Raw genomic sequence first — 27,628 nt, forward strand, 5'->3', positions numbered from 1 at the left:
AAAAGGTGGTAACATAATCCTGGGACACTGCAACTCTCATAAATATGAACCAGTTGCAAAGCATCCACTTGTAATCGTCATATGACTGTGGGGATGCTGCAAAGGTTAAGTGTGAAAAATGGTCATAAGTCACTTTTTTCAGTGCTGTTGTAACATTGAACATTAACCATGGTTGCAACAATTTACTAATCAAATGATTATAAGTTGAGGACTATCTTCCCTTCCCCCAATTATAATTTTACCTTGGTTTTTCACTCACTTAACAATAGTTTTCTCCATTTCTCTTTTCAGTAAATCACTGCATTTTACCATAAATTTCTCACACACATCTTCCATAGAACCTGTCTCATTTCTTTTCCTTGAAAACACTTGCTATTGCCTTTCCACTGATTGTATTAAATGTATTACATCCTCATTTTGGGGATTTGGCCAGAAATGATTAAAACTATTTTAAGTAGTGTTAAGGGGTGCCTAAACTAAATATCAGTGTCCTCTGTTCCCGATACTATGCTTCTGTTACATGAAACGTTGTACATTTTACTCAAGAGGATAATAGAATAGTATTACTTTCATTTCTTATTACTTTTGATCTTACTCAGATGCTCTCAATAGGCACATGAATTTCTTCACAGGTATCATTGTTTATATACACTCCTTTCTCCCTTTTTGATGTGTTTTGTTAGAACACATAATACGGTATTGTTCGAGCTCTAGATTTCAGCAATGGGTCCCATCCCACATTATCTATGACACCTATATTTTTCTATGTTAGGATTTCTAGCTCCTCCAATGGATTAGTGTACAGATTCGAGAGATCGCTATTTACTGGTCTCCCACCTCATTATAGGGATTTTGAATATCCTTTTTTGTTTTGAGCCTGTTGCACTGTCACACACAAATATGGCTCTTGTGCTGATGTGGTTTTTCATGATTGAGGAGTATAGTTTTACCTCTGGCATCATTGTTATTGGTTGCAGATTTGGTGCTGCCTAGAGTTATTGTGAGATGGTGGTCATATAAATTATGTAAGTAAGTAAATAAATATTCTCAATGCCAAGAACTTCTCTACTGAGTCTGTGTTTCTGTCTCCTCCTTTTGGTTTAATGTAATGCCTTCCAGAAAAGGCTTGCCAAACTTTCACTAAATACATTTTCCTCAGTTTTAAGAATTTTTTGCTTTACATCTCCATATCAGGTAAGAATGCATTTCTGAAAACAGTTTTTCATTTCTGAAAATTATTTCAACCTTTTCATGTTTAAAATGGTTTCCAATTTTTGTAAAACATTGCAGCCTTCTCATCACTCAATGAGAATAAAATTTATGCATTTCATAAAAGAACAGGCTTTGCTAAATATAGACTCTGCAGTTAAATTCTGAAGCAGCATAAATGCAGACACAGAATATAGATTCATTTTTAAAACTATACAAAATTTAAAATTGAAAATAATTGTTTACATTTTCTTTATACATTAACATACAAAAGACCTCATTTTATGAGGTACCAAGGAATCAAAACATTGCTACAGCTATCTGAAAATTCTAATCTGAAAACAATTTATTACACTGAAGCTTTACAAGGTTATACTAAATATAACAACTCAATACACCTTTTTACAAGATCAACATTTTTCTATGCTCCTCGGGTCTTTAGTTTTTAAGGCAGTTTGGAGGACTGGCTATCCAATTGCATTATAAAATTATATGAACTGCTTGATAACCAAATGTTTAGTTTAAATTGTGCAAACCAATCAGTGGAAAGTATTACCAGTTATTTGTGTGAAATATCTTAACTAAAAAAAATAGTCTTCTTTTCTATTCCTTCATTCAATTACTTTTATAAGTTATAATAAATTAAATATTCCAAAGGCATTAACTGATTTACAGGGATTCTCAATATCCACAAGTGTACAATAGCCATCTATTTGCTATTACTCCTTCAGGTATTCTATTATCCTGCTCTTTCTCAAACACAGGAATATATTATACTGCTTTATCAATTAGCACACTATTCAGAGGCTAAAATCAAAAAGCTAGTAAGTCACAGTATTAGCGATCATGGTTTCCAATAAGAAGAAATTACTAATATGATCTCTCAACTGTATCATATTAGTTTTACTGTTTTCAAAAACTTCTAATGTAGTTGCCAGCATTTGCTGCAACCACGTTTAGTTTTTCCTTTGTTATGAAAACGTGTCTGCATAACTTTCAGTTTAAAACAACAAATACACACACATATTACAACTAAAGTTTAGCTGTTAAAACAAAATAATATTATGTGCATAGCAAGTGATGAAGTCCATAGCAATGCTGGTAATTTTATGCTGGTTTCTTCAGAAGTAGTACAAACACTCTCAAAATATCCTTTTTTCCTTTGTCTTCCAATTGGTAGAATATTTGGTAAAGCATACACACCAAGCATTTTCCTCTACTATATTCGGTACACTTGGAGTATATATATTTCTCTCAGTCTCTGTTAGTGTTATTTGCAGCAAAAGCATGTAAATTTCCCATTTGGCTGAGGCCACTCTGGATATGTGCAACATGGATCTCTACATTATTTTGGAAACAGCTAAAGAAAGAAAAACAGTTCTTTTTAAAACAGTCCAAAATACATGCAGATGTATTAATGTGCTTAGATACATATTCTAAGTTTACATACAACAACGGTTTCATGATATTCAAGTATTTATTTGCCTTTTTTGGTATAATTTCAGGTAATTTCATGAAAAGGAACCATATTTCTCAATATCAACCATGAAAGAAAATAATGTCTTTTAACACAGTGAAGAGCAAACATTATTCACTTGAAGTAGTTTCCATGAATTGAGTAAGAGGGTGGTCTTACTGATGGTCTACTGAAGGGGAGGCAGTTGTATATTCCATTAGGCTGGATAACTTCCAATTGTTCCCCTTTTGGGGAAAGTAGTGGGATTGCAGTTTTAGAGTGTCCTGGAAAAAGCAGATTATTAAGATGCTTTTCAATGAGATCCTGGGCTTGAGAGATGGCATTGTTTTTATAAATGATCTTTCGCGGGACCAGGGTAGAGGTAGTGCGACTCTCCTGCCCTATTTGATCTTTTGGTGGCCTTGATACTAACATAGTAGTATCCTTCAAAAATGTCTGAGGATGGGAGCAGAAGGCATTGTAATAGTACTAATTTCATCATATTGGTATTGATAAAGGGAAAAGAGCGAGACTTAAACACCTGTTTTGCAGAGTTCCTTGAAGTTTAATACTTTCCTAGCTTCTGTTTCACATAATATGAAACTACTAGGTGTGGCCATCTACTACCATGGGACAGTTATCAATATTTAGATGATGCCCAGTGATATATCAAAACTGCTGACAACTGATTCTGTTGTGGTACTATCCAAGTTTTGGACACTGTTAGGATTTGAATAAGGAAGAAAAGGTTTAGGTTCAAACCAGCAAGACTGAGTGTCTGTGGATTCATGAGATCTTTATTACGAGTGGCTTTTCAACATTGATACTCAGTGGGATAGCACTTTCTCAAAAAGAACTGGCACATAGTTTTAGGGGGTCCTCCTGGACTTATAGCTCATGATCAAACAGGTAAAATTTTTGACTACCAGAGCCTCTAAACAAATCCACCGTGGGTTCCAATTACACCCTTTCCTAATTGGGAGGTCTTGTTCACAGTCATTTATGCCTTAGTCATCTTGTGCTTGAATTACACTAACAAGCTTACATGGGGCTGCTTTTCATGACTACTAGGAACCATCAACTGGTCCTGAATGTACAAAGAACCTTAGATCACCCAAGTAACACCTCTGCTCTATGAACTACATTGGTTGTCAGTTGTTTTCAGTTATTACTTGACATGTGTAAAGCATGTCTCAGGGCCTATTGCTAATTGCTCTGTTATATTTAATAAGGGCAGATTCCAGGCATTAATTGATAAAATTATGTCACCTTGTGGGATCTCAGACACTTGCTTCTTCCATGGCTATTCATTGGAACGGCAATCCCTCAAAGTTCATACAACCCTGACCCTGCTTATGTGGCTTTTCAGCATGTTCTGGGGCAGAGCAATTTGTGACACCCTCACTGATATATATTTATTAGATTTGTAAGGCTAATTGTCCAAAAAACACAAGGAAGTGTACAAGACAAGTTAAGACTACAATATGACAATACAAAGAGAACCAAATAGAAAACATTTGTCCAGGGAATTCAAAAATTGAAATAGTCATACATACATATTAATGAGTCCACAAAATCACAGAGCCCAGGACTTGCTGAAAGAGCCAAGTCTTCATAGCCTTCCTGAAGGACACCTGGACTTGGAAGGAACTGATATTGGGATGAATTGCTATTAATTTTTGGTGCTATGGTATTTTTCTTCTCGGGTATGGTTGTTTAACAAGGTTTGGGTTATTATTCTTTTACTTTTTAAAAATATATTGTACCTAATTTATATAATGCATTGTACCTAATTTAGAATCACTCTGTGATTAATGCAGCATATAAACTGAGAAATATGATTGTCTCATCATGAAATAGATTGACGTGCTGCTACATTCTTCTTCCATCTACTAAGAGGTCTGTATTGGCATATGATGGTGATCCCTTTGAAAAGATTATTGTAAATATACCTGAAACAAGTTTAATTTCAAGTTCTTACCTGATATTGGTAGAATCGATAGAATTCTTAATGTCATTCAGTGAATCTGTTAATGACTTAAACTCAAATGAATTTAGATCGCCTCCTTCTGCTAGACACTGGAAGAAATTTCATGAAAATAATCGTGTAAGTTTTCTGTTGTATATTGCTTAAATACATGTAATCACACATCAAAAACAGAAACATGGACAGGGTGAGGAAGCCATCCCCAGGAAAAACAATTGTGGACATGATTTTAATCTTACTTTATCCTGCAAAGGCTGGGAAAGAAATGATTACTACTCCAATATTCATAAGTATAAGTAATGGGGAGTCACTATAGACTAGGCTTCGCTAATAAAATGAATACAAGATAATTGAAGATTGTATAGGAAAATTACTTCCTATATCTAATAATTGCCTATTTATGAGTCCAGATTCAAGCAGGTGATTTGATCACAACAAGTTTCCTAACCCAAAGTGATAGAATGTATTTCTCAAAATACAACCACAATTAGGACTGGAATTTTTGTTGTAAGTCATTGCAGTCATAAGGCAAGTTAGATCCAACTTTTATCATATTTTTCTTTTTAGTGTTCATTAAGCGAATCATGCAGTTGTTAAGCAAATCCATCTTCCCTAATAGGCATTTTTTGTCAGAAATTGGCACAAAATCAGGGTCACATGACTGTAAGATGCTACAACCAATTGTAAATATGTGTGGGTTGTCAAGTGCCCAAATTGTGATCATGTTATCACAGGAGTGGTGTGATGGTTTTAAGTGTGAGTACAGATTGTAAGTCATTTTTTCCAAGACCACTGCAACTACAAATGGTAATTACATGAATGATTGTAAGTTGAAGACTAATGTAAGCGTTCTCATTTTCTTAATGAATTTACCTTAATCTGCAGTAATATTGTTGTGAGTCTAGCAATCAATTCTGTCAGATTTTCATTTTGAACACAAGGTTGTCCAGTTGTTGATGTATTTGATTGCCTGACAATCTTCCGAGCTTCTTCCTCACATCTTCGTGTCAGATCTGTGGGATGGTCTGAAGGTTGAAGACCTTGTTCTGGAGCAAGCTGAAATAGAATAAGGAATTGAGAATTGAGCCACTTTTAAAAGCCAAGATTCCAAATGCTCATTTAGGCCATATTTTCTAGGGTGGACACTGACATTTCAAAACTATAGCATTGTATCATATCAGCTTTTTACTTGTGACAGAAAATAGACCTCACCTACATCTGAGTAGCTTATCCTATTTCTTCAGTCATCTGCAGATACCAGTTAATTATAATTACATCAAACAGAAATGAAAGATAACTTCTATGCTTATGTGGCAGCATAGAAGATATATCAGTAATGTATAAATATAGGCAATGCATATCATTAGGAATATATTCAAAAGAACCCGTAGCTTCTCCTATAATTACTGAAACATGAAACCAGCGAAACACTTACCTCATAACAATACTGCTGAACTTTATGTAAAACTTTATTTAAATCCTTATTCAGCTGTTCAAGATCTAAAACAATAGTTGCATATCTTCTCTGAAATTCAATACCAATAGGCATAGAATAGGATTTCTAGAAAATATATATAAATAAATTAAATGCATTAAGAGGCATAATTTTTATAATGATCAGATTTTTAAAACACAAATTAGTCTATAATTTTTGTTTCCTAACATTTAAACATGACCAAATATTTCCTTAAGTATATTTCTGCTTTTACCTATCTCTTGTAAAAAAAATATACAAATGTATTTTAAATTTATTTGATGAACTAAGAATCCTCTTATTCAATTGCTGCTAACAATTAAATTAATAAAACTCTATTTTAAAATTAACAATACCTGAAACCCATTGTGTTCTAAACTTTACACTAATATTATTTTCATTTGATATTGCACTGTATATTGCACAACAAACTGTCACTCTTTTAATAAGAACCAATGAAGCCTGTGTATATTTTGCTGCCTACTGAACAAGACATTCAGTCACACTCATAAATATTAATAATTTTATTACAGCTGATATCCCCACACTTGCTTGAAACTAATTTCCTGTTATTTCAAATACATTTGGACTTTTATTATGTAGCTTTTCAAAATCAAAGTTCTAATCACCTTTTTGCTGCTTATTAATTTTTTAAATGTATTCAAAACTTATTTTATTAAGGATTAAATGACTCAACCAGTGTTGTCAAACTTGTAGATTCAACTGTTCCTTAATAACTGAAAAGCAGTCAAGCAATTTTCAAACGTGATTAAAAAAGGATGTTAGGAACCCAGAGTCCTTTTGAAGATGCTGACTGTTTAACAAATTAGATATTCCCTTTTTTCCCTGTGCTCTAACCCTGTCAGAGAATGCTATTTTTCAGTCTCCTTGTGAAGAGCAACTGTATGGTGCCCTTATGGGTGATCTCTAATCCTCTTATTTGGAGAGGAAGTACAAACAGCCGGTCTACATGCTGACTCTTCATTCCACCACAGTCATAGGCTCTGCTTCAGTTCATAATTTCTTCCCCAGAAAGAAATCATTATTGTATTATTTTTCAAGTTAGACTAGCAAATAATTTTGATTTTGTAGACCTCTAAGTGGGTCTTCAGAAACCCAAGAGTCCTGGGACCCCATTTTAAGAAACACTGCACTAGTGGAACAAATTTTTACTATCCCTGCAGCCTTTAGAGCATGCCTGCAACGTGTGAAGAAAAGACTAATATGTTTCGGGATCACAAGTTGATATAATAATGACCACTGAAAAAAGAGCATATATTTACCAATTTTTCTGCTTCTGTATTCATCTCCCTTAACTGCTTGATATGTTCCTTCTTGATCATAAGAATTTTTGATAATCTGGTCTGAGGAAAGCAGAGAAAAAAGTATAATATATTTTCCATTTATCATAGAAATTGGAAGTTAGTAATATAATGTTGTTTTTCTAGATTGGTCTATATTAAAAACAATAGTAGTAATGTACTATTTGTACTATGGTCTGGAAACATTTCCCAAAGAGCTTGCTATGGTGTTGGAATGAGAGAAAGGTACTGTTTTCTACCCAGTCTAAATAAATTTATTTATTAAATACTTAAAGTTCAAGCACAAGTCTACCATTTCAGGCTTGATGCATTAAGTTTGCGGCAGCCAATTCTACTAACATATCTCCTGCTAAATGCAATTTACTGATTGGTTGAATCTCTCTGCCTGGAAGATCTACCTCCACACTAAATTGTAGCAAACATTATTTTTCATTTTGTTTTTTGACATCTTTAGATCATCCAGGGATGCTGCATGTTGAATATACCCATGTAATAAATATTTGCTTGATTAGCAACCTTAAGTTTGTTTTATAGATACTTTGCTTACCAACTGCCTTGTTCACCAACCAAAGTTATGATGATGCTAAAAAAATAACTTTGCAACCCATGCCCATGTTTATGACCTTTGCAGTCTTAGTCACATGATCAGCATTGCAGTGAGTGTCACATGATCTGTTTTTCTTTCTCCCCACTGTTGCAGAGCAGAAAGATTGGAGAAGAAGGAATTACAAGAAGGCACACAATGGAGAATATACTGGCTGTCTGATGAGCACTCTTATGGCTCCCAATCCCATGCTTGGGATTGCTGGCATCAATGCATTCCTTTCAACCTGTACTTCCCTTTGTGTGCTTGCCTACTCTCTTGTGATCCCTTCCTTTCCAATTAATATAAATATAAACATCAATTCCCTTCTTCCTAATTATCCCAGTATCAGGATGAGAACTCTAAACAGCAGAGATGGGCGAAAGAAAAATACGGTTGCAGACAGGCAATCTCCCATTTAGTGACTGCTTTGCTTAACAGCAGAGCTGCCAATCCCAATAATTTAATATAAACGCCTAATTCCCATAAGACACGAAGAGTATGTCTGGGCTCCTACAATAAACTAAACTGCAATCTACCCGACTTTCATTTTAGCAGAATCTGGCATACTCTGTGACCCAAGCCTTCAAATTTCATACTTCAAATTTCATAAGTATGAAATACTAATAGTTTTACGTACTATTGCAACCTTATATAAGCACAGGATAATTTTGCTTCTCCAACCAGCAGAACAGCTTGCATGCTGACTCTGCATTACAGGATTTATAGTTCAACACATCTAGATGGTACATAAAATGTACTAATAAGGATATTAATTATATTAACTAACAAGGTAGAGGATGGTTTGATGCTTGACCAGTAGGAAACAGAAACGTGACTACTGTTTTCTTGTTCCTGATTTATGATTAACACTGTATAATGGAAGCTGTAAAATAAAATATGATATATTTCCATTGTATCTGCTCTAGAAGATTGGCACTAGCAGAAATGTTTAGATAGCCATATTGTGGTTAAACATTTCTGCTAGTGCCAATCTTCTAGAGCAGATACAATGGAAATATATCATATTTTATTTTACAGCTTCCATTATACAGTGCTAACACAAATGTGCTATTATTTTTCTCCAGAGATTCCACAAAGAATGGATAGACAAGACATGTAAAAATCTATCATTTTATCCAGGTAAGAGGAAGATCTGATGATTGAGTCCCCTTCATGTCATTTATCAAAATGGGTGGAAATGAAATATGAAGATTACCCATGAGTAAAAATTTCTCACTTCATATGGTTTCCCCTTTAGATTGTGGAATACTTTTAGAAGTATATTTCCTCTAGGAGCTCAAGATGACAAACATAACTTCCCAGCTCCATTTTTCCCAGCAACGGGAGATACATAAGATATATCTGGAGCGGAGAGTAAGTCACCCTCTGAATTTCCATAACTAAAAGTGGTCTTGAACCTCTGATGCAGAATCTCCTTGATTCCACATCTTCTCAAACAATGCCCTTTAAAACAGAATTCGCCAACCGGTGGTCCATGAGAAAATTTTGGTGGTCTGCAGAGAAATGTCACCGCCAGAGCACCCCCCAAAGCAATTAATCCAGGCTGCACGGGAACACAAGGCTGCGCTATCCACATGGCCCGCGGGAACCCTCCCCGCCCATTCACTCCTTACCTGGCAAAGTTTCCTGGTAAGTTGCTATTTTTCCTTTTTCTGATCATCAGCTGTTCTGCTGAACTGGGAGATTTAGATTAGCTAGAAAGCAGGAAATTGTTGGATTTCTTGCTTTCTAACTAATCTTGAGATCTTTAGCTCTGCTTAGGACTGAAGCAGTGCAGACTCAACTAGCCGATGGCAGAAACACAGATCTCTAAGTGAATCTGTGATTCTGTGAGCAACTCAATCTGCCTGCTTTGCCTGATTTTGGGTAAAAGTTGCTCTTTTTTAATAAAAAAATTCAATATTTATATAAATATTTATAATATTTACATAAAAGCCATGCCCAGCCACTCACATGACCACCAAGCCACACCCACAAATTAGGCCACACCCACAGAACCGGTTAGTGGTCCCCAGGATTTAAAATTATGAGTTTGGAGGTCCAAAAGGTTGGTGACTCCTGCTTTAAACTATGGCTAAAGGATATAGGCTGAAGAAGAAACTTCAAATTATGGTTAATCAATTCAAATATAAAAACAAACCATAATTAAAAATCTTAGTTGTGGCTTGATTTGATGAATTAAAGTCCACTTTCTACCATAATGGCTGCAATTCAAAAATTGTGAAAGTAGTTCTTAAAATCACATCTCACTGCTTTAATATTTGCTATTTTTGAAATAGAATTTTCTCAGCTGATTGCATAACAGTAAACCAACCTTTTTGGGAGAAATAGTTATTAGTAATCAACAGTTCCTCCGGCCTGCAACAAATCCTTGTGAAACCCCATGCAATCTTTGATTTAATAATGATTTCTCACAAACGCTGTTCTCTAATATGACACATAAGAATTGATTATTTTGAATTGCAGTGGTTTATCCCTGAACAAAAAGTGTCAATCCATCAATATGGGTAAAACTGAAAAACATTTGAGACTCACCACTTGGATAAGGAATTCTACTGGAAAACCACCTAATGTTTCACTGTCTGAACCTGAAATTTTGTTTTTCCAAGAAGATCCTAATAAAGGATCACTGTCCTACAAAAGAAAAAAGTATTTAATAATTATTATTTTTAAATTGTTTTAATTAAATGTTTTGAACTATTAATGTTTCTGAGTCTTTCAAAATTCAGCTAATTAGTAAATGAAGCAAAATTTTAATTTACATCACTTACTGTAATTGGTGATTGAAGGGAAGGTGTATAATGTAATTGAGGAGGTGTCATAATATATCTAGAAGGTCGTTGTTTTTGTCCAAAGGCAGCAATTGGCATGGTATCATGAGGTTCATTACTCTGAAGTTATAAAGGAAAAAATAAATTAAAATGATTTTGTATACAGGTAATCCTCTACTTATGATCCCACTGAGTGAAAATTCCTGTTGCTAAGCAAGACAGTTAAATGAGTTTTCTCCCATTTTATGACCTTTCTTGTTATAATTGTTAAGTGAATCACTGCAGTTGTTAACTTAGTAATATGATTGTGACTTTGGCTTCCCCATTGATTTTGCTTGAATTGATCACATGACTTCAGGATACCGCAATTGTCAGATATACATGCCGATTGCCAAATGTCTGAATTTTGATCACATGACCATAGGGATGCTATAACAGTTGTTAAGTGCAAAAAATGTCATAAGTCACTTTTTTCAGTGTCATTTTAATTTTGGTCCATTAAGGAATGGCTGTAAATAAATCTAGGACAATCTGTAGCTAATGGAATGATCAAGTTTTAGTTGTGTTTTGAGAGAGAACCAAGTATATTTTAGAAACATTGATAAAATTGACAGTATTGATACTGTTATCTTTTCATCCCTGAATTATCTTGTAGTTTTTCATTATTTTACTTCTTTAAAAAATGAGAATACAATACTTACGAGGACTTCATAATCTGGGATTGTGTGTGTCCCAAGTCCTGTCCTCTCAAAGGTTACTCTGTAAGTAGCATTAAGAGTGTCAACAGCATCAATCTGTCCAGTGAAGAGTCCATCATGGGAACCACGTAACCGTGCTATGATCAATATCACATTATTAATTGGAGAAAAATACAGTAAGCCTGCTGAGCTATGACAAAATTTAAATTGCATGGTCAATTTAGCTTTCCAAATTCTGTAACAAGCTGAATTCTGTAACCATTATAGCAATAAAACTAAGTAAGCATCATTTTTTAAAAGTATTTGACTATTTAAAAATAATTATTTAATTTATTTCCAAGTGAAAAAAGATTCAGAAAGGTATCTCTAATTTCAGACAGCATCTCTGTAGCATGTGATTTTATTTGGCTTTGCTTGTGCAATGTGAATGGCTGTCCTCATAAAATTATAAAAAGCTAGATTAGATTTTCAGACAATGCCTATGCATAAGTACATATTGTTAAAAGTGTCAAAACTCAAAATGGTAGGCAGTTAAAACAAAATGGTATTACTGCTGCTCAATAATGCTAGATAATGTTGAAATAATTTCATTCTAAAAAGCTGACTGTAATATTGCTGGGTATCAGTGGGGTTGGATATACCCAGGATTATCATCGTGATAATCAGACAAGTTGTATTAACTACAGGAAACAGATTAAATGAACTTTGGCTACTCAGAAAAATAAAACACTGAACGACATCAACCACAAAGATGATAAACATAGTGTGGACATAAGATTTCACGATATGATTCTTTGTCAATGATGGAAAATTTTGAAATACTATTTTCATATATTTTATAACAAACTGAATTATTTTAGACTTGAAATACTTAAATCAGCTGGAATCTCTTTATGGATGGATGTAATAGTACATGCAAAAAGAAAAGTTATTTTCAAACTAAGCTAGATCAGTAAAACTCAACATTAGTTAAAAAAAGATTTTTATGTAAAAGCAGTAAAAATTACCTGTAACTTTTGTGCCTATTACTAATGGCAATGGGATTTCTTCTGGAAGATCTTTAAATTGAGATATATCTGCCACTTTTCGCTGTTGCAATAATCTAATTTTTTGCCGTTTCTGTTTTAATGCTGACCTTTCCTCTTCAAAGAATGCAGAAGAACATCTGCAAACAGAAAATGAAACTATTCTGATGTCTTTCACCTATGCTCATGAAAATATGTTAAATCCTGCAGATGGTCCTCTGGAAGTACAGTAAAATGTTTTTATGAAATATTTACATGTGGAAATCCTTTCTAAGCAAAGCTAGCAATAAGCAGCATGAACTGTTTCTTGAAGGACAAGAGCTAAATATTAATGTTAAATGATGGGAAAAAATAAAACCCAAGCCTGCCAAAAACAAATTCACCCATTAAAGAAAGAACAGTATAGTAACAGCTACATCACAGTATGGCAGGGCTAGGCAACATGTTGCTCTCTAGATTTTTCTGTAATTCTATTCTCATAACTATAACATGAAGTCATGTTGCTCATTTCTAAAGTGCTGTTGACAGGCTTCGAGAATCATGTTTTTATTTCAGCAATTAACAAATCAATTTTGTGCACTGAAAGTTTATTTGGAAAAACTTTTTCTTTACTACCTATTGCCCTTCAGTGAGATTTACTTTTATGTAAATGTACATATGATTACAACTCAAGTATTCCACAGGACAGAGCTGGTATCATCAGCATGTTAATGATACTTACTCCAAAATACAGCATTCTCTTACAAAGTAGTTTTGAGAAGATGAAGGGTTAAGAATAGACCCAACTGAAGGAGTTCTTTATTTTGATTCTCAAAGTAGTTTGATATCAAGTAATAAATGACTTTACCATTATGGAAAATCAAAGCAGGAAAAATTGTTATTGTGTTAATCAGGAATTGCATTTTTCACCTACATAATTTTTAATGGCCCAGAGGAATTAGAGGATTGTGGTAAGAAATGCACTCTATATGTTACTTTGTGATAAGAATACAATATATGATTTTAAATTTAAGACACAATGGGCCAATTTTTAAAATTTATTACCCAACTTTGTAGAACTGGTTTATATAGCAACAGCCATAAATCGTATCATTTTCTATTAAGATACAAAAATTGCATCTAACAGTTTTTTGACAAAAAAAAAGTATATTTTTTTCATTTTCAACTGTACTTATAAAACATAATCTGTATTTTAAAAACTATTCAACACTTTTTAAAAGGAAACCATCAAGTAAAAGTAATTGTCCCCAACAATATAGCTTAAAAGACCTAATTCTTCAAAACACAGTTTTACCTTCGTGGTTTTCCCATTAATCGTCTAATTTTTCCCCATTCCACTCTGGTTAATTTCCTTGTTTTCAGATTTGGAAAAGATTCTTTCAGGCAAACACAAAAGTCGTTATCTCCTTCAAACAATGGCCTATTAAAAACAAGTGATATTCTGTCACTATAGGCATGTATGTTTTCAGGAATTATGTAATAATATGTTAGGGCAAATTCTATATACATATATTGAAGATAACAATGTAAATTAAATGTAACTTGAAAGTAAACATTGATTCCTAAATCTGTGAAGAATGAACAGTTGTCAATTTAATGTAAATATCAGCTTTCATTCATAATTATTACTCGTAACGAGATACAAAAATAACATTAAAATATTTTACTATAATTTCTCTATATACTATATGTCTATATTCTCATTCCCTCTCCCTCCCTCTCTCTTTGTATATACTAGATAGTATATGCAGTACATGCTGTTATCTGTTAGAAATCATGTTAAGGTACAATATGTAATTATTTATGCCAGGGGTTCTCAACCTTTCCTATATTCTGGACCAACCTTTTCTATACCCAGCACCCCTAGAACGCTTCTGATATATTCTCACACCTGTTAAAAATAAATAATTATATGCATATAATTATGCACATACACTATAATTTTGAAACTTCTAAACCCAAGTTTTTGCACCTCCTAGAATATCATCTCGCACCCCCGGTTGGGAACCCCTGGTTTAAGCTATGAAGCTGAAAAACATTCCCAGATTGCTGTCAAGAAAAAGACATAAGCATGACTATGAAATCATCATAAGTTGAGCTTGATAGAGTTTTATCTTATTAATGTTTTATTTTGATAATATTTAAAGTTTACCAGCAAAGCTGTTTTAACAATGTTAAATACTGTCAAATATATTTTGCTATACTGCCATTAGTTAAATTTTTAGAGGACTATGGCCAATGAAAATAAACAAAAAGCTTAATAATCATAAACTGATTTAAAGTAGTAGATGAAAAGTCATACATACTTATCTATATTTGAATAGAACCATTCATATATACACCATTTGTGGGCCTTAGGAAGTTTGAGTAAATTACGTAGCCGCAAACCAATCTTTTGTGATGCCTTTTTGTCTGGTGTTGGTACAGTTACAGTAAATTTCTAAGTAACAAAGATAAATAGAGGCTTATTAATATATGACATTTAAGCATTTAAAGTGAAATATTAATGATCAATAGAGACTTACATGTTTTGAATTTTATCTACCATATAGAATACAAATATATTGTTTTTTAACAATTTTTAACACCTCAATATAGTGTTAGCTCCAATTAGTAACTTCCACAAAAGGACAGGCTCATCTATTCATAGAAGATTGCTATACAATGATGGCACAACCAGGAAAGGAAAGTCAAGAGAACATCTTCCAATTTCTCTATGCTCTTGCTTTGGAATGAGTATCATCCCCTTAGAACAGGGAAGTTGAACATATGGCATGTGTGTCAAAGGTGACATGTCACACCATTTTGGATAATACACATGGTATTCACCAATATCCGACAACATGCTCTGTTCTCACACGATTTTCCAAAGCCGCTGAGGCTGCAAAAGAATGGGGTGTGCTCTTGCACAGCCTCCAGAAATTGTGCAGCCTCCAAAAATTCAGTGAGAACAAGGAATACTTTTGCATTGTTTTTGGAGGCTGAAGAAATTGCAAAAGAGCATTTTCCAAAGCCATTTCAAGAATGAAGGCCTTGTGTGACCCGGAGCTGCCTGTGGCTGATGGGTCATAGGGACCTCTCAAGAGAAAGAGAACATTGCTTGAGGATAAGAAGCGTGTTGCAAATCCAGCAGATCCTGGAGATCATACACAATTAGACTATATATTTTTAATTAAAAATGAATATGCAAGGAATTATTTATCTTTTGTTTGGGTTGTGTGTGTGTGACATGTCAACAGAATCAAGTTAACCATTTTCCAAAAGGTTCGCCATCATTACCTTAGAACATACTTTTAATGGAAGGAATGAGTTACAGGTAGAAACTGCAAATTCCTTTTTTACAGGCAAAAAGTGATGTCCCTAGCTTTTAATATAAGTAAGCTCTATGTAACACAAACTTGTTAATAAGCAATCTACTTATATATGAACAGCTTCATATATACCTGTGGGACCATTCCAACTCTCTGATTTCTTTTTGGTGATCTTGTATTCATTTGTCTTTCATCTTCTTCACAAAAGGAACGAGTTCGTTTGGAATTTCTGAAAGGCTGCAACCAAAAAAATACAACCAAACAAAAACTTGATTTGCAGGCTGTAAGGTTTCCCAGTACCAGTTCTTGCAATACAGCAAGCTCATTATAATTTTTGTTTAGGGAAAAAAAAAACCCTTATCTATATTGAAATCTAGAACAGACTTCTCTAACTTGATGGAAAACAATAGGAGATCAAAGGAGAAAAAAATGACAGGATGTGTGAATACATTGTGAATACATTGATGATCTAATTACAAATACATGTAACCAGTTTTTTAATGATGTTCTCTGATATTCACACACATAAATCAGTAAAAAGCTTCTTATTTGCAGGAGGACTTAGTCCTCATAAGGCAATTGAAGAAACAACAGCTTTGCCAAAGGTTATATCTCTTTGGGGATCAAGCTTCAATCTATAGTCCTGGTAAGAAGGAGAATTAAGCTCATCTGTCTATCTGATATAATCCCAATAGAGGAATTATCCAGAAGAATATGTTCTAGAATCAAGGAGCATTATTAGTCTTGAGACAGATACCTACGGGTCTGTTGTGTTGGATGCATAGCTGATACCAATGTCTAATGAGAAGCCCTGGGCTCATGCTATTTCTATTTGAGAGAACAGTAATTTTTGCAGTAAACCATGAATGGTAATAGAAGGGAATTAAGTAGTATTGCTGCAGTCCAATCTATGCAGTATAAACCACTTGAATCCCACCCATAATATTACTTAGACTTAGTCCTGAATAATCTGTTCTCATCCAATGAAAAGCTTTTAATCTCGAATAGCAATGTAGGAGGGCAACATAGTGTGATGGAAAATGTTGCAACACAATAAGCCATATTTAATTCAGGTTAGGCAAAACAAATTGCTACTATGTGAAAAATCTAAATAATTTGTCACAGTTCCTTGTAGCTGAAACAGGAATGGAAAAAGGGATGTTGTTCTTTACTCCAACATTAACAGCTAACTTTATTACAGTGGAAGCATCCACAAACTTCCATGATCAGCATATATAGCATATATAGCGGTCCTATATATCTGATGGATTAATGTCCTCAAAACAAAATCAATTTGCTGTAATGGTTAAAGCACCAGCTTAGAAATTGAGAGATTGTGACGCCTAGTTCCACTTTAGGCACAAAGTCAATGGGGTGACTTTGGGTCAGTCACTTTTTCTCAGAAGCAGGCAACGACAAACCACTTCTTAAATCTTGTCAAGAAAATTGAAGAGACTTGTCCTAACAGTTGCCAAGAGTCAACATTGAAGACACAAATACAAAACAAAGGCAAAGAAACAATTGTTCATGACATCTGAACAGGTAGACTTGGAGAGAGTTACATTAACTCCAGAATCTGTCATTCTTATGGCTTGCTTCCTGAGAGGAGTTCACAAATTAGAAGAATGACTACAACAAACCTCATTGGTAAATGTCTTCTGGTACTACTTTTAAAAAAAGTATGCATAGGATTTTTCTTTCATAAAAATATTAAATTTCTAATTTTATAAATCAAGCAAAAATAATTTGCTTTCCATCATATGTTATAACGAAAAGCAAAAGGAAAGAAATTTATGGGGTTTAACTAGCTTTGTAGACTAGACCAGAGAAGAACACAGTGTTTTGGAAGAACGATAGATACAAATATATTAAATCAACCTATAAAGATAAAAGTTGCTACTTACCATTTCTACAGTAGCTCCTGCATTTTTGCCTTTCCAAATAGGTGTTTTCTGCAAAGAACTGAATTTTTCATTCCATGTATTGGATAAACTTCCCTCTGTAATAAATAAGTTATATATTTTAAATATAATTTCTTTCACAAATTATACATATATTAAAATGTGAATTATGTCAATTATATTCTTATTCTGAGAGTTTAGATCAAATTAATTTCAAGTTATGATTTCATTTCAACCAGAGGAGTATATTTTCAGAAGCAAATTTTCAGCTTTCTTTGCTCTTAAACCCAATCAATTATATTTGTATGCTTATACCTCATTTTTATTTTCAGATTAAATTATATCCCCCTCCCCCATAAAGGTAGGGAGGAGGAGTATTTGCTGCACAATGATCCACCAGGGACAAACTTGCTAATACTCCCTGGACAAAATTGGGCAGTGGCATCTGCAGGGTGTGTGCATGTGTGTGGAAAGTAAAGCAAGATTGTAATTGTGGCAATAGAAATGCTGCATCTTTTGTATGTGTATCAATGTTGTTGCATACATGCACAAAAGGGTGAGATTTTTGACTGTCACATTGCAATCATCATCTTGACTATTTGACACACACACACCCCCATCAGATACTGCTGCAACTGGGCATCAACTTTATATAAATGTTGATTTTAATTCACAAAGTTAGAATTTATTAGCAGAAATGTTGTGTGTGGCATAGTAACATGTGAATTATCTTGATTTGATTTTTTTTGCACCTCAAAAACCTGGCATTTTAACGGCTGTGTAGACTTTCTATATCCACTGTATATTGTGAAAGAAAGTATATTAAATTGCAAAGAAAGTACTGTGGTTATAGACAGCAAGAAATTATTACAATTGAAAGAGGCAAAAGAAATGCAAAATAATTTGGATGGAAATAAAAAGTTGTTTTGGAATTGCATGAAGAGAGCCAAATAAGGAGTCTCCAGCACTCAATAAAATGATGAAATGATGTAGGATGAAACTGAAATGAAGAATGCTCCCGTGGGTATTTTAAACATTTGTATGGGAATAATAGTGACATATTGAAGAGTGGAATTTAAGCAAATGCTATGTTAGCGTTGAAGAAAAAAATGACAAAGTAATGCTGAACGGTGTAGGAGTGTTGAATATGGTAAAGCTAGGTTTTGATGATGTACTAGAGAAATGAATTTAGATGCTTAAGAAGTGACCATGTGGATTGTTTAATGTGTATGTGAAGACTGCATCTGTGCCTGTCAATTGATAGAATACTGTGACTGTCTCATGTTCACTCATGCTTAATGTAATTATGAACGTATATGGAATATTTGTGTTGAAATTAGAAATGTATTCATCTGGGATGTGAATGCGCAGGAAGTTTTATATCCAGATAATGCTGTATTGTTGGTCAAGAACCCAAATGATTGTAGCACAAATAGCAATAGAACTTAGATTTTAAATACTTCATATTGCTTTACAGCACTCTGTAGCAGTATTAGACAGTATGATGCAACAAATCAATTATAGTCATATAATTTTTGTAATTTATCAAAAGCCATGGAAGAGAAATACAGTATTTTTACATTAATGTTGTACATAAATGTTGAAAACAATATACTGTAATATTATGTATTTTGCTTTTATGAAACATGAATGGAAAAATTTTACAACATACAAATGTTGTTAGAATGGTTATGAGTAGTATGTAATCTGTTGCAAAGAATGAATGTTTGTTGAAAGAAGTGAAAACAGCGATGTATTTTTGCTGTGTACTTTATTATATAGGAATTTGGTATGCCAGAAGAAATATAAAAAAGTTGAATGCAATGAGAATGAAATACTTAAGATACTAAACAGTATTAAGAATGAATACTGGATTGAATATGAAAGTGAGTAATCAGTGCACAAAAGCATGCTGAGATCGTTTAATCAAACAGAATAAAAGGAATGGCTCATAAAATATACTAAATATGACTTAATGGGTCATAAGAAAAAAGAAGACCCAGAAAATCAGCTGGAGGATTTTCTTTTCTTACCTCATACCTTGCTTTTCTTTGGCTTACATTTTTAGGACTTGGCATATTGCTTAGCCCCAAAAGAAACTCTCTCTCTCTCTGTGTGTGTGTGTGTGTGTGTGTGTGTGTGTGTGTGTGAGAGAGAGAGAGAGAGAGAGAGAGAGAATATGTTTTCTCTTTCCAATCTGACAGGAAATCATGAGCATTTTAGAGGGAAATTATAGTTTTAATTTGAAAATGACGTACTATGGTACTTTTTAAAGTACAATTTAAAATGTTACATTGATTTTTAATGCTGAATTTTAAAAAAGATATTGAATTAAAATTTCAAACTTCTTAGATACAATATTCAAATAAAAGCTAATTTTGATATGTTATTTAAATGGACTCCAAATTCATGCCTATGAAAATAAAATTGGAACTTCTCAATTTATTTATCTTCCTGATCTTCACATTCCCATTTCTATAAATCTAGAAACGTATTGTAGAATAAATACATATTTATATTCATATAAATTCATTTCATATTTTTATTTCTTGCATAATTACAAATTTCATTCTGGAAAGTTTTGTGGATTAACTTAATCTTTGTTTATTTCAGCCATTAATTTATTGCCTTGCTTTATTGCTTATTGGCTGTTTCCACAGAACTACTGGGTCTTTGTCTGCTTGACCGCTGGATATTTAACAGAAAGAAGTATATACAAAAATAAAATAGAATAAAGATGAATACAGCATAATAAATCCAAGTACATTACACACATGCTTATATAAACCCACATGCTTATATATACCCACATGCACATACATATTCAATTTTTCCACAAATGCCATCCACTGTAGATACATTACAGCTGATCTGATGTCATCTGAAGTTAAACCTTTGGAGTTGAGCTTGATATCATACATATAATCTCTTGACTCTATATTTATATATGGTCACTTTATGCATATTTATCCTCCAGCTTGAGTTCTCTCTCCCTCCCTCCCTCCCTCTCTCATCCAAGTAATAATTGGGACCAATCTTGCTTTGTACAAGATTAACCAAATTCTGCCACAAATGAGTAGGTAACTTATAAAATGAATTTATACAACTTAAATCATGACTTGCTTTGGGCTCACTATGATGCATATAAACATATATATGAAGAAATAATCTGGTTGTCCTACCTTTCAAACTAACCAAGGCTTTTGCTGATGAACCTGAAACAAACAACAACACTCAATAAAGTCATATTATTTCTAACAATACAGTTATTAGTCTTGCTGCTTTTACATCTGACAGACTTAAGAGCTCAGTCTTTAAATCCATAAATTGATAACAGATCCAAAGACATTATATTATTCCAGATAGATCCAATCCAAGCCTTTCAAGTAAGCTAGCACTGAAATTGGCATTGCTAATTTATCCATTTACTCCAACTTAAACACCGTCTGCTTAGTCAGCATGGCACAGCAAGATTAAGGATGAAATGGTAGATTTGCAATTTCACTTTTCTGTACTTCACGATTAATATTTTGACTTCATATTTTCTTGTTAAAAAGAAAATATTTAAGCCATATCTACTTTATAGATGTAAACTGATTTCAAAACTTTTACAAACTCGTACAAGGAAATGTAACAGTTTTGCAGAAGGAGAGATTTTTTTTAATAAAAAATACTTTCATGTTGCAAAAAAAGCATGTATTAAAGAGATTATAGATATATTAAAAACAAAATTAAAATGTAAAACAAAATACCAGAAGCATATTAGTATAAATTAATGTATAGTAAATCAGAGTTTGATGCTATAGGGCAGGCCTGTGTAACTGGTGCCAGCGGGCCAGATGTGTCATGTTCAGGCCATGCCCACCCCAGCTCTGCAAAAGCAAAAAATGTCACATGACGCGATCGAGTTTGTCACCTGAGCTATAGAGCTTTGTGCTTGCTCATTTCAGCACCTACTGCTCAATTTATAATAAACTGGTTGCATTTAAATGGTCATACCATAAATTTTACTTCCCTGCAAATCAGGATCAAAGTCATACATTCATAAAAAAACATTTATTGCAATTTCATACAAGATATAACATAGGATGCCCACAAGGGAAACTTTCATTGGAGATTAACAATGTATATTCTTTAATCAACATTACAGAAGGTGTTTTTGTCTCTCTTTAGTTTTACAATAATACTGCTATATTATTTTAGTGTGTAGGTTACACTGAAATAGTGAATCCTACAGATGGCTTATATTTTACATTAAGGACCTAAAATATTTCAAGATGAAACAATATAATCTGCAATTGTTGGGTTAATATATTTATGCATCAGATCAGGTTTTTCTTTAAGAAGAGGAAACTATGAGCATGTTTTTAAATTTTATTTTAATATGTCATATTTATTTTTCAGTAATTCTCATTTGATGGATTATATCTTCACTAACAGTGTTTTAGATGAACAACAGGCAGCTCACTATACAGCTGAATAAATTGTAAAGAAAAATATTAGCAAAGATAAGATGTAGAAAGATGCAACTGTCTGTTGAATCAAACCACTGTCCTATCTAGTCCAGTATTGTCAGATGCATTCCAGAAGCTTACAAACATGGAGTGTTATAATGCTAAGCCTGAAATTATCCCTTCATGTGGCTTAATAGAATGCTCTATAGCAGGGGTCGCCAACCTTTTGGACCTCAGAGACCACCAAACTCATAATTTTAAATCCTGAGGACCACTAACTGGTTCTGTGGGCATGGCCTAATTTGTGGGTGTGGTTTGGTGGTCATGTGAGTGGCTGGACATGGCTTATATGTAAGTATTATAAATATTTATATAAATATTGATTTTTTTATAAAAAAAGAGCAACTTTTACCCAAAGCCAGGCAAAGCAGGCAGGCAGATTGAGTTGCTCACAGAATCATTCAGTGATCTATCTATCTGCCATTAGCTAGCTCAGCCTCTCAAGTTTGCTTGCCGTGAGTCTGCACTGAATAATAGACCCTTCAGTCCTAAGGGAGGTTCGGCTGTGCTTAAAAGCAGAGCTGAAGATTTAAAGACTAGTTAGAAAGCAAGAAATCCAACCATTTCCTGCTTCCTAGCTAATCTAAACCTCCCGGCACAGCAGAACATCTGATGGTTAGAAAAAGGAAAAATAGCAATTTAGCAGGCAAGTTTGCTGGGTAAGGAGTGGGCGGGGAGGGTTCCCGCGAGCCATGTGGGCGGCGCAGCCTTGTGTTTCTGTGCAACCTGGATTAATTGCTTTGGGGGGATGCTCTGGGGGTGAGATTTCTCTTCGGCCCACCAAAATTTTCTTCCGGCCAACGAGTTAGCGACCGCTGCTCTATAGAGAAATTTGTTAAATTAAAAACCTATTATATTCATGCTGCAAAATTATTCCATATCATTAATGTTATTTCTATTTTCTAATTACCAATTCATACATTGTTGTATGAAGTTAATAAGATGTTCTCTATGTCATAAAGCAATACATGTTTTCTCAACTAGATTGGCTAATCACAAGGCTTATTTATTCAGCAATAAAAAATTGATAAATATGTCTATGAGGTCTATAATGTACTATGCTTTGCAGCCCTATTCTGGCATCCAATGTACTTCAATTTGACTTCTTCGTAAATATGTTTATTATTTTAGCTTAAATTGGGGAATTTAGGTAGTAGACTGTTGGAGAATTATCTAATTTTCTAAAAATCAATTTTAATTATATGTATGTTAATTTAAACTGTTTTATCAGTATACGGACATGTATTTATACAAGTGATGGCTATGAAAAGGCTTGCTTTTTAGAATCAGAAATTCCTCAAATATTAATCTAAATCCCTTTCCTTTGAAAATCAAGTGTTCACAGCCAGATGTAGAACTTAAGTAGACTCTAACAGCTGTGAACTCTTGTATAAGAAATATATAATTACATGAATCTCAGCCTACAAATTAAACTTTTGAACTAGAAAACCCAAGTAGTTTTGACATCTAGCGTTTGAGAGAGTTAAATCAAACACATGAGAAACAGGCTTTTCTAACCAGATGTTAGATTCTGGTTGTCAGCATCCAGATGTTCTAATATTGTCTGGTGCTTATGAAAGCTAAACTCCAGCAATATTTACAGAAACCTAAGGTTGTGCACCTTAGGTGGTATACTTGGAATGGCATGAGATTACAATAATAATTTAGACGTGAATAAAATTAAACCTTATTTAGAATGTAATTTATTCCTCATATAAAAGAGCTTTTCTAGTAGGTCAAGATATACAACAAAATGTGATAGATGTGCTCTCAGCATTTAGCTTAAGCAGTAAAAGCAAAAGCAAATGACATGGGAAGCATAAATAATTCAGGATTTTTTTTATCCATATTGATTCTTCATCATGGCACACATTTATTGGTGGATTAGTTAATTGAAAGGTACACAGAATTCAAAAAAGTAGCAATGGTTTAATTTGCAACTTTGTATAGTATACCGTGTTTCTCACAAAATAAGGCCGGGCCTTCTTTTTTTTTGACCCCTGAAAAAACGGGTAGGTCGTCTTTTCGGGGGTGACTTAATTTCCTCCCCCACTTAGAACAGCCCATGCGCACGTACCTCGCCGTAAGGCTGCTTCTATCAGCCGACGAAAGCTCCCTGAAGGCAGAGTCCCCAGCTGCTTCAGGGCGTGGCGTGGCTGCCCGTGTCCCCTCGCCTTTAGGCAGTCTCTTTCGGGCGATGGAAGCTCCCCAAATGCAGTCACCAGCCACTTCACTTCGATCGTCCGGAGTGTGTGTGTGTGTGTGCTCGCCCCGAGGCCGCTTCTACCGGCCGATCGAAGTGGCTGGTGACTGCATTTGGGGAGCTTCCATCGCCCGAAAAAGACTGCCTAAAGGCGAGGGGACACGGGCAGCCCCGCCTCGCCCCGAAGCGGCTGGGGACTCTTCCTTCAAGGGAGCTTTCGTCTGCTGATAGAAGCGGCCTCGTGGCGAGGTGTGTGTGCGTGTGTGTGCGCTCGCCTCGAGGCCACTTCTACCGGCTGATTGAAGTGGCTGGTGACTGCATTTGGGGAGCTTCCATCGCTTGAAAGAGACTGCCCTAAAGGTGAGGGGACACGGGTAGCCACGCCACGCCCTGAAGCAGCTGGGGACTCTGCCTTCAGGGAGCTTCTATCGGCTATCGGGGTATTCTAGCCTAGGCTACCTGCAGGGCACTCCTAAAGGCAAGTTTTCTCCCCATCCCCCCACCCATTTCTCTTTACCTCGTGTAGTTCTAACAAACGATGTGAGAAATGGCGGGGAAAAGCATGGTTTGAATAGGCCTAAATTTTGGGGGCGGGGCTTAACTTCACCTCATGCCTAGAAATCATGCTGGGCCTTCCTATTGGTGGAGGCCGTATTGTTGGAGAAACACGGTATTTATAAACACATTTTCTGACTATATAATTTACATATTCTTTCAGTTACATATAGGATAACAGAAAAATTACCTAGTATTTGAATTTTTTTACACTATATTTTGAATGCCAAACATTTTTGACTATCAATTTGATGTTCAAATTTGTTGACAATACCATATACTTTGTCATAAATATAATACAGAATATTAAGTTCTGCAGTGTGTATATGCCTTGTCTCTTGTCCAGCTATCATATATATGCCACACAAGGAAATAGTCTGAAATCCATATGCAAAAGTTCACTCCCCAGAGTGAAATTTTCTTCTCCCTTCATTATTACATAACCTATAAGTCCGAACTAGACAGTTCCAGATTCCCCCAAATAATCTTTGAAATGTGGAATTCTTCACATTAGATTGAAGAATGAAATCTATAATTTGATTTCTTCCATATTATAAAATAAAAATGCTTGTAATAATTACATTACTATTTCAAAGCAATATCCATTGATTATATCTGTGTTGTCTTTATGTCATTTCATGTCTTTCACATCAATGGCCTTATTTCAATATTCACTGTGCAACATCTATACGTGTTCCACATATCTTTATCAAATTCAATTGCAAAATATAGACAAGAATATTTGATATTATCTTTTACCATTAAAAGTAATAGTTCCTTTTATTTATATATGTACATCATACATATTTACAAACAAGCCAAACAAACATCTTTACCAAATTGCTTCTAGAGTAACTCTCACTTTTATAAAAAAAGTATCCTTCCTTCAATGAACTATTTTCTTTCCACTTCACTGGTGGCTCAAATAGTACTGTGTGTGTGTATGCCATACTAGTAATGATGAATTCAATCTTCTCCTCCTTAAATTACAGTGCTGAATATAAGAAGCATGGAATGATGCAGATTTATATTTATGTAAGGAAGAAGTATGCCATATATTCAAGTCCTGATTTTAATTTAATTCCAAGGAAATGACTTCCCACCAGGTCTGATTGATGAATCTCAGGATTCTATATGAAACAAAATTAATTCTTCAGATCTGATGTTTGTTGCTGCTCTATATCCCCAATTGTTCAGTCAGTACTTTCAGAGAGGCGTGACTTCCATTCTCAGTTTAAAACATTTGAAATTGCTTCCAATAATTTTGCCAGCCTACTAATTTAACCATACAGTTGGGGCCATTCAAGATAATAGTAGCATAATTTCCCAGATATAATACACAAATTGTTTAAATATATAGGATGTAGACAACCATCAAAACAGGACTATGGGAGGCTTGCTTTTCTATTTACAGACCATTGAAAGGTTTGCCACCTATATAAATAACATTATCATTTTGATATATACAAGATAGGCAGATACAAGAGAAGAGTTAGACTTAAACCCATTACTTAATGCACTTTAAAAACAGTTCCCCACGAACCAGTGCACTTCTCAGAGTAAAAGTCCAACAGTCAAATCTCTCCAAGCAGACAGGAGGCCAACGTCATGACAACTACTAGAAGGATGCTCACAGCAAGACAAATATCCCCCTCACTTTATTTACGGCGTGAAGCTCTACTCGCCCTCCCTGCTTATCCCGGAGAGGCGTAATGCCACTCGCTGCCCTACACACAACGCTTCTCTGGCCGATTTGAAAAGCGTGCGTTCTTCCATGCCAAAGACGGACCCAATCTCGGTTCCGGCCTGCTCAGAGACTCGGGGTTCAGGGTGCGGTTCAGTCCCACCAGGAGAAGGGCAGCTTACATAATAGTGGCTTCCGGCCCTGCTCGGTTGGCCTCTCCCCCACCCCCACGCAGCCCCCTTCTAAAAGTCGAAGGAGAGGCCGGAGGGGAGGCCATCAGAAATCAGAGCTGGGCCAGGCACAGAGAGAGAGAGGAGATTGTGACGCCGGCCCCGCGCAGCTCCGGCTCCTACTACAACAGCAGCAGCAGGAGCAACAAAAGAAGTAGCAAGCGCCGGTGGAGGATCGAGCCCGAGACTGTGACTCAGGAAAGGGGAGCAGACGAGGGTCCGGCGGTTAGAACCTCTATTTCGGGAGTGAGTGAGCAGGAAAGGCCGGTGGTGGGGCAGAGATCGCTACTCACTCTCGTCAGGCAGCTGATCCAACTCCGCCATCTTGAAGGAGCCGCGCCGCTTTTTCAAAGGCTGCCTGTCGCGGTGCATTGTGGGGGAGGAGACGGCGTCCTCTAGCTTTTGCCTGACTGGAGGGAGGAGGCGGGACGTGCGCGAGTCGTTCGCTTTACCCGGGCTCTACCGAGGCTCGGGCGGGAAGTCGGCTGTCTGGTGTTTCTCTCTTCGGGCTCGGCGAAAAAAAGTTGTTGCAGTTTCATGACAGTTTTACTGTCATCTTTCCACAAGGCGAGAGGAGACGAGTTGGGGAAAATGGACGGCTGCATGCAGTGGCCGCATCTGGTCGATGGCTTCATCTGTGGGTGGCTCCATCACTGGAGGTTGGACACTAATTTGGCCGGA

General features: G+C 35.1%; 1 protein-coding gene across 1 annotated transcript; it reads right to left on the minus strand.

Moving 5' to 3' along the window:
• Nucleotides 1-1,407: 1,407 nt before the first annotated feature.
• On the minus strand, nt 1,408-27,334 carry LIN9 (lin-9 DREAM MuvB core complex component). The gene is made up of 15 exons (XM_026682067.2): nt 27,241-27,334; nt 20,944-20,976; nt 17,765-17,859; nt 15,993-16,097; nt 14,856-14,989; nt 13,844-13,969; nt 12,532-12,689; nt 11,528-11,661; nt 10,827-10,946; nt 10,591-10,689; nt 7,410-7,490; nt 6,088-6,213; nt 5,526-5,708; nt 4,647-4,744; nt 1,408-2,569 (listed from the first exon to the last, which is right to left on the minus strand). The coding sequence occupies exons 1-15, from the start codon at nt 27,317-27,319 to the stop codon at nt 2,464-2,466; spliced, it is 1,677 nt and encodes a 558-aa protein (XP_026537852.1). The 5' UTR covers nt 27,320-27,334; the 3' UTR covers nt 1,408-2,463.
• Between the last annotated feature and the right edge of the window lie 294 nt (nt 27,335-27,628).

Source organism: Notechis scutatus, chromosome 1 (genome assembly GCF_049901735.1).
Source record: "Notechis scutatus isolate UNSWTSFEM ecotype Mainland chromosome 1, rNotScu1.2, whole genome shotgun sequence".
Lineage (NCBI taxonomy): Eukaryota > Metazoa > Chordata > Lepidosauria > Squamata > Elapidae > Notechis > Notechis scutatus.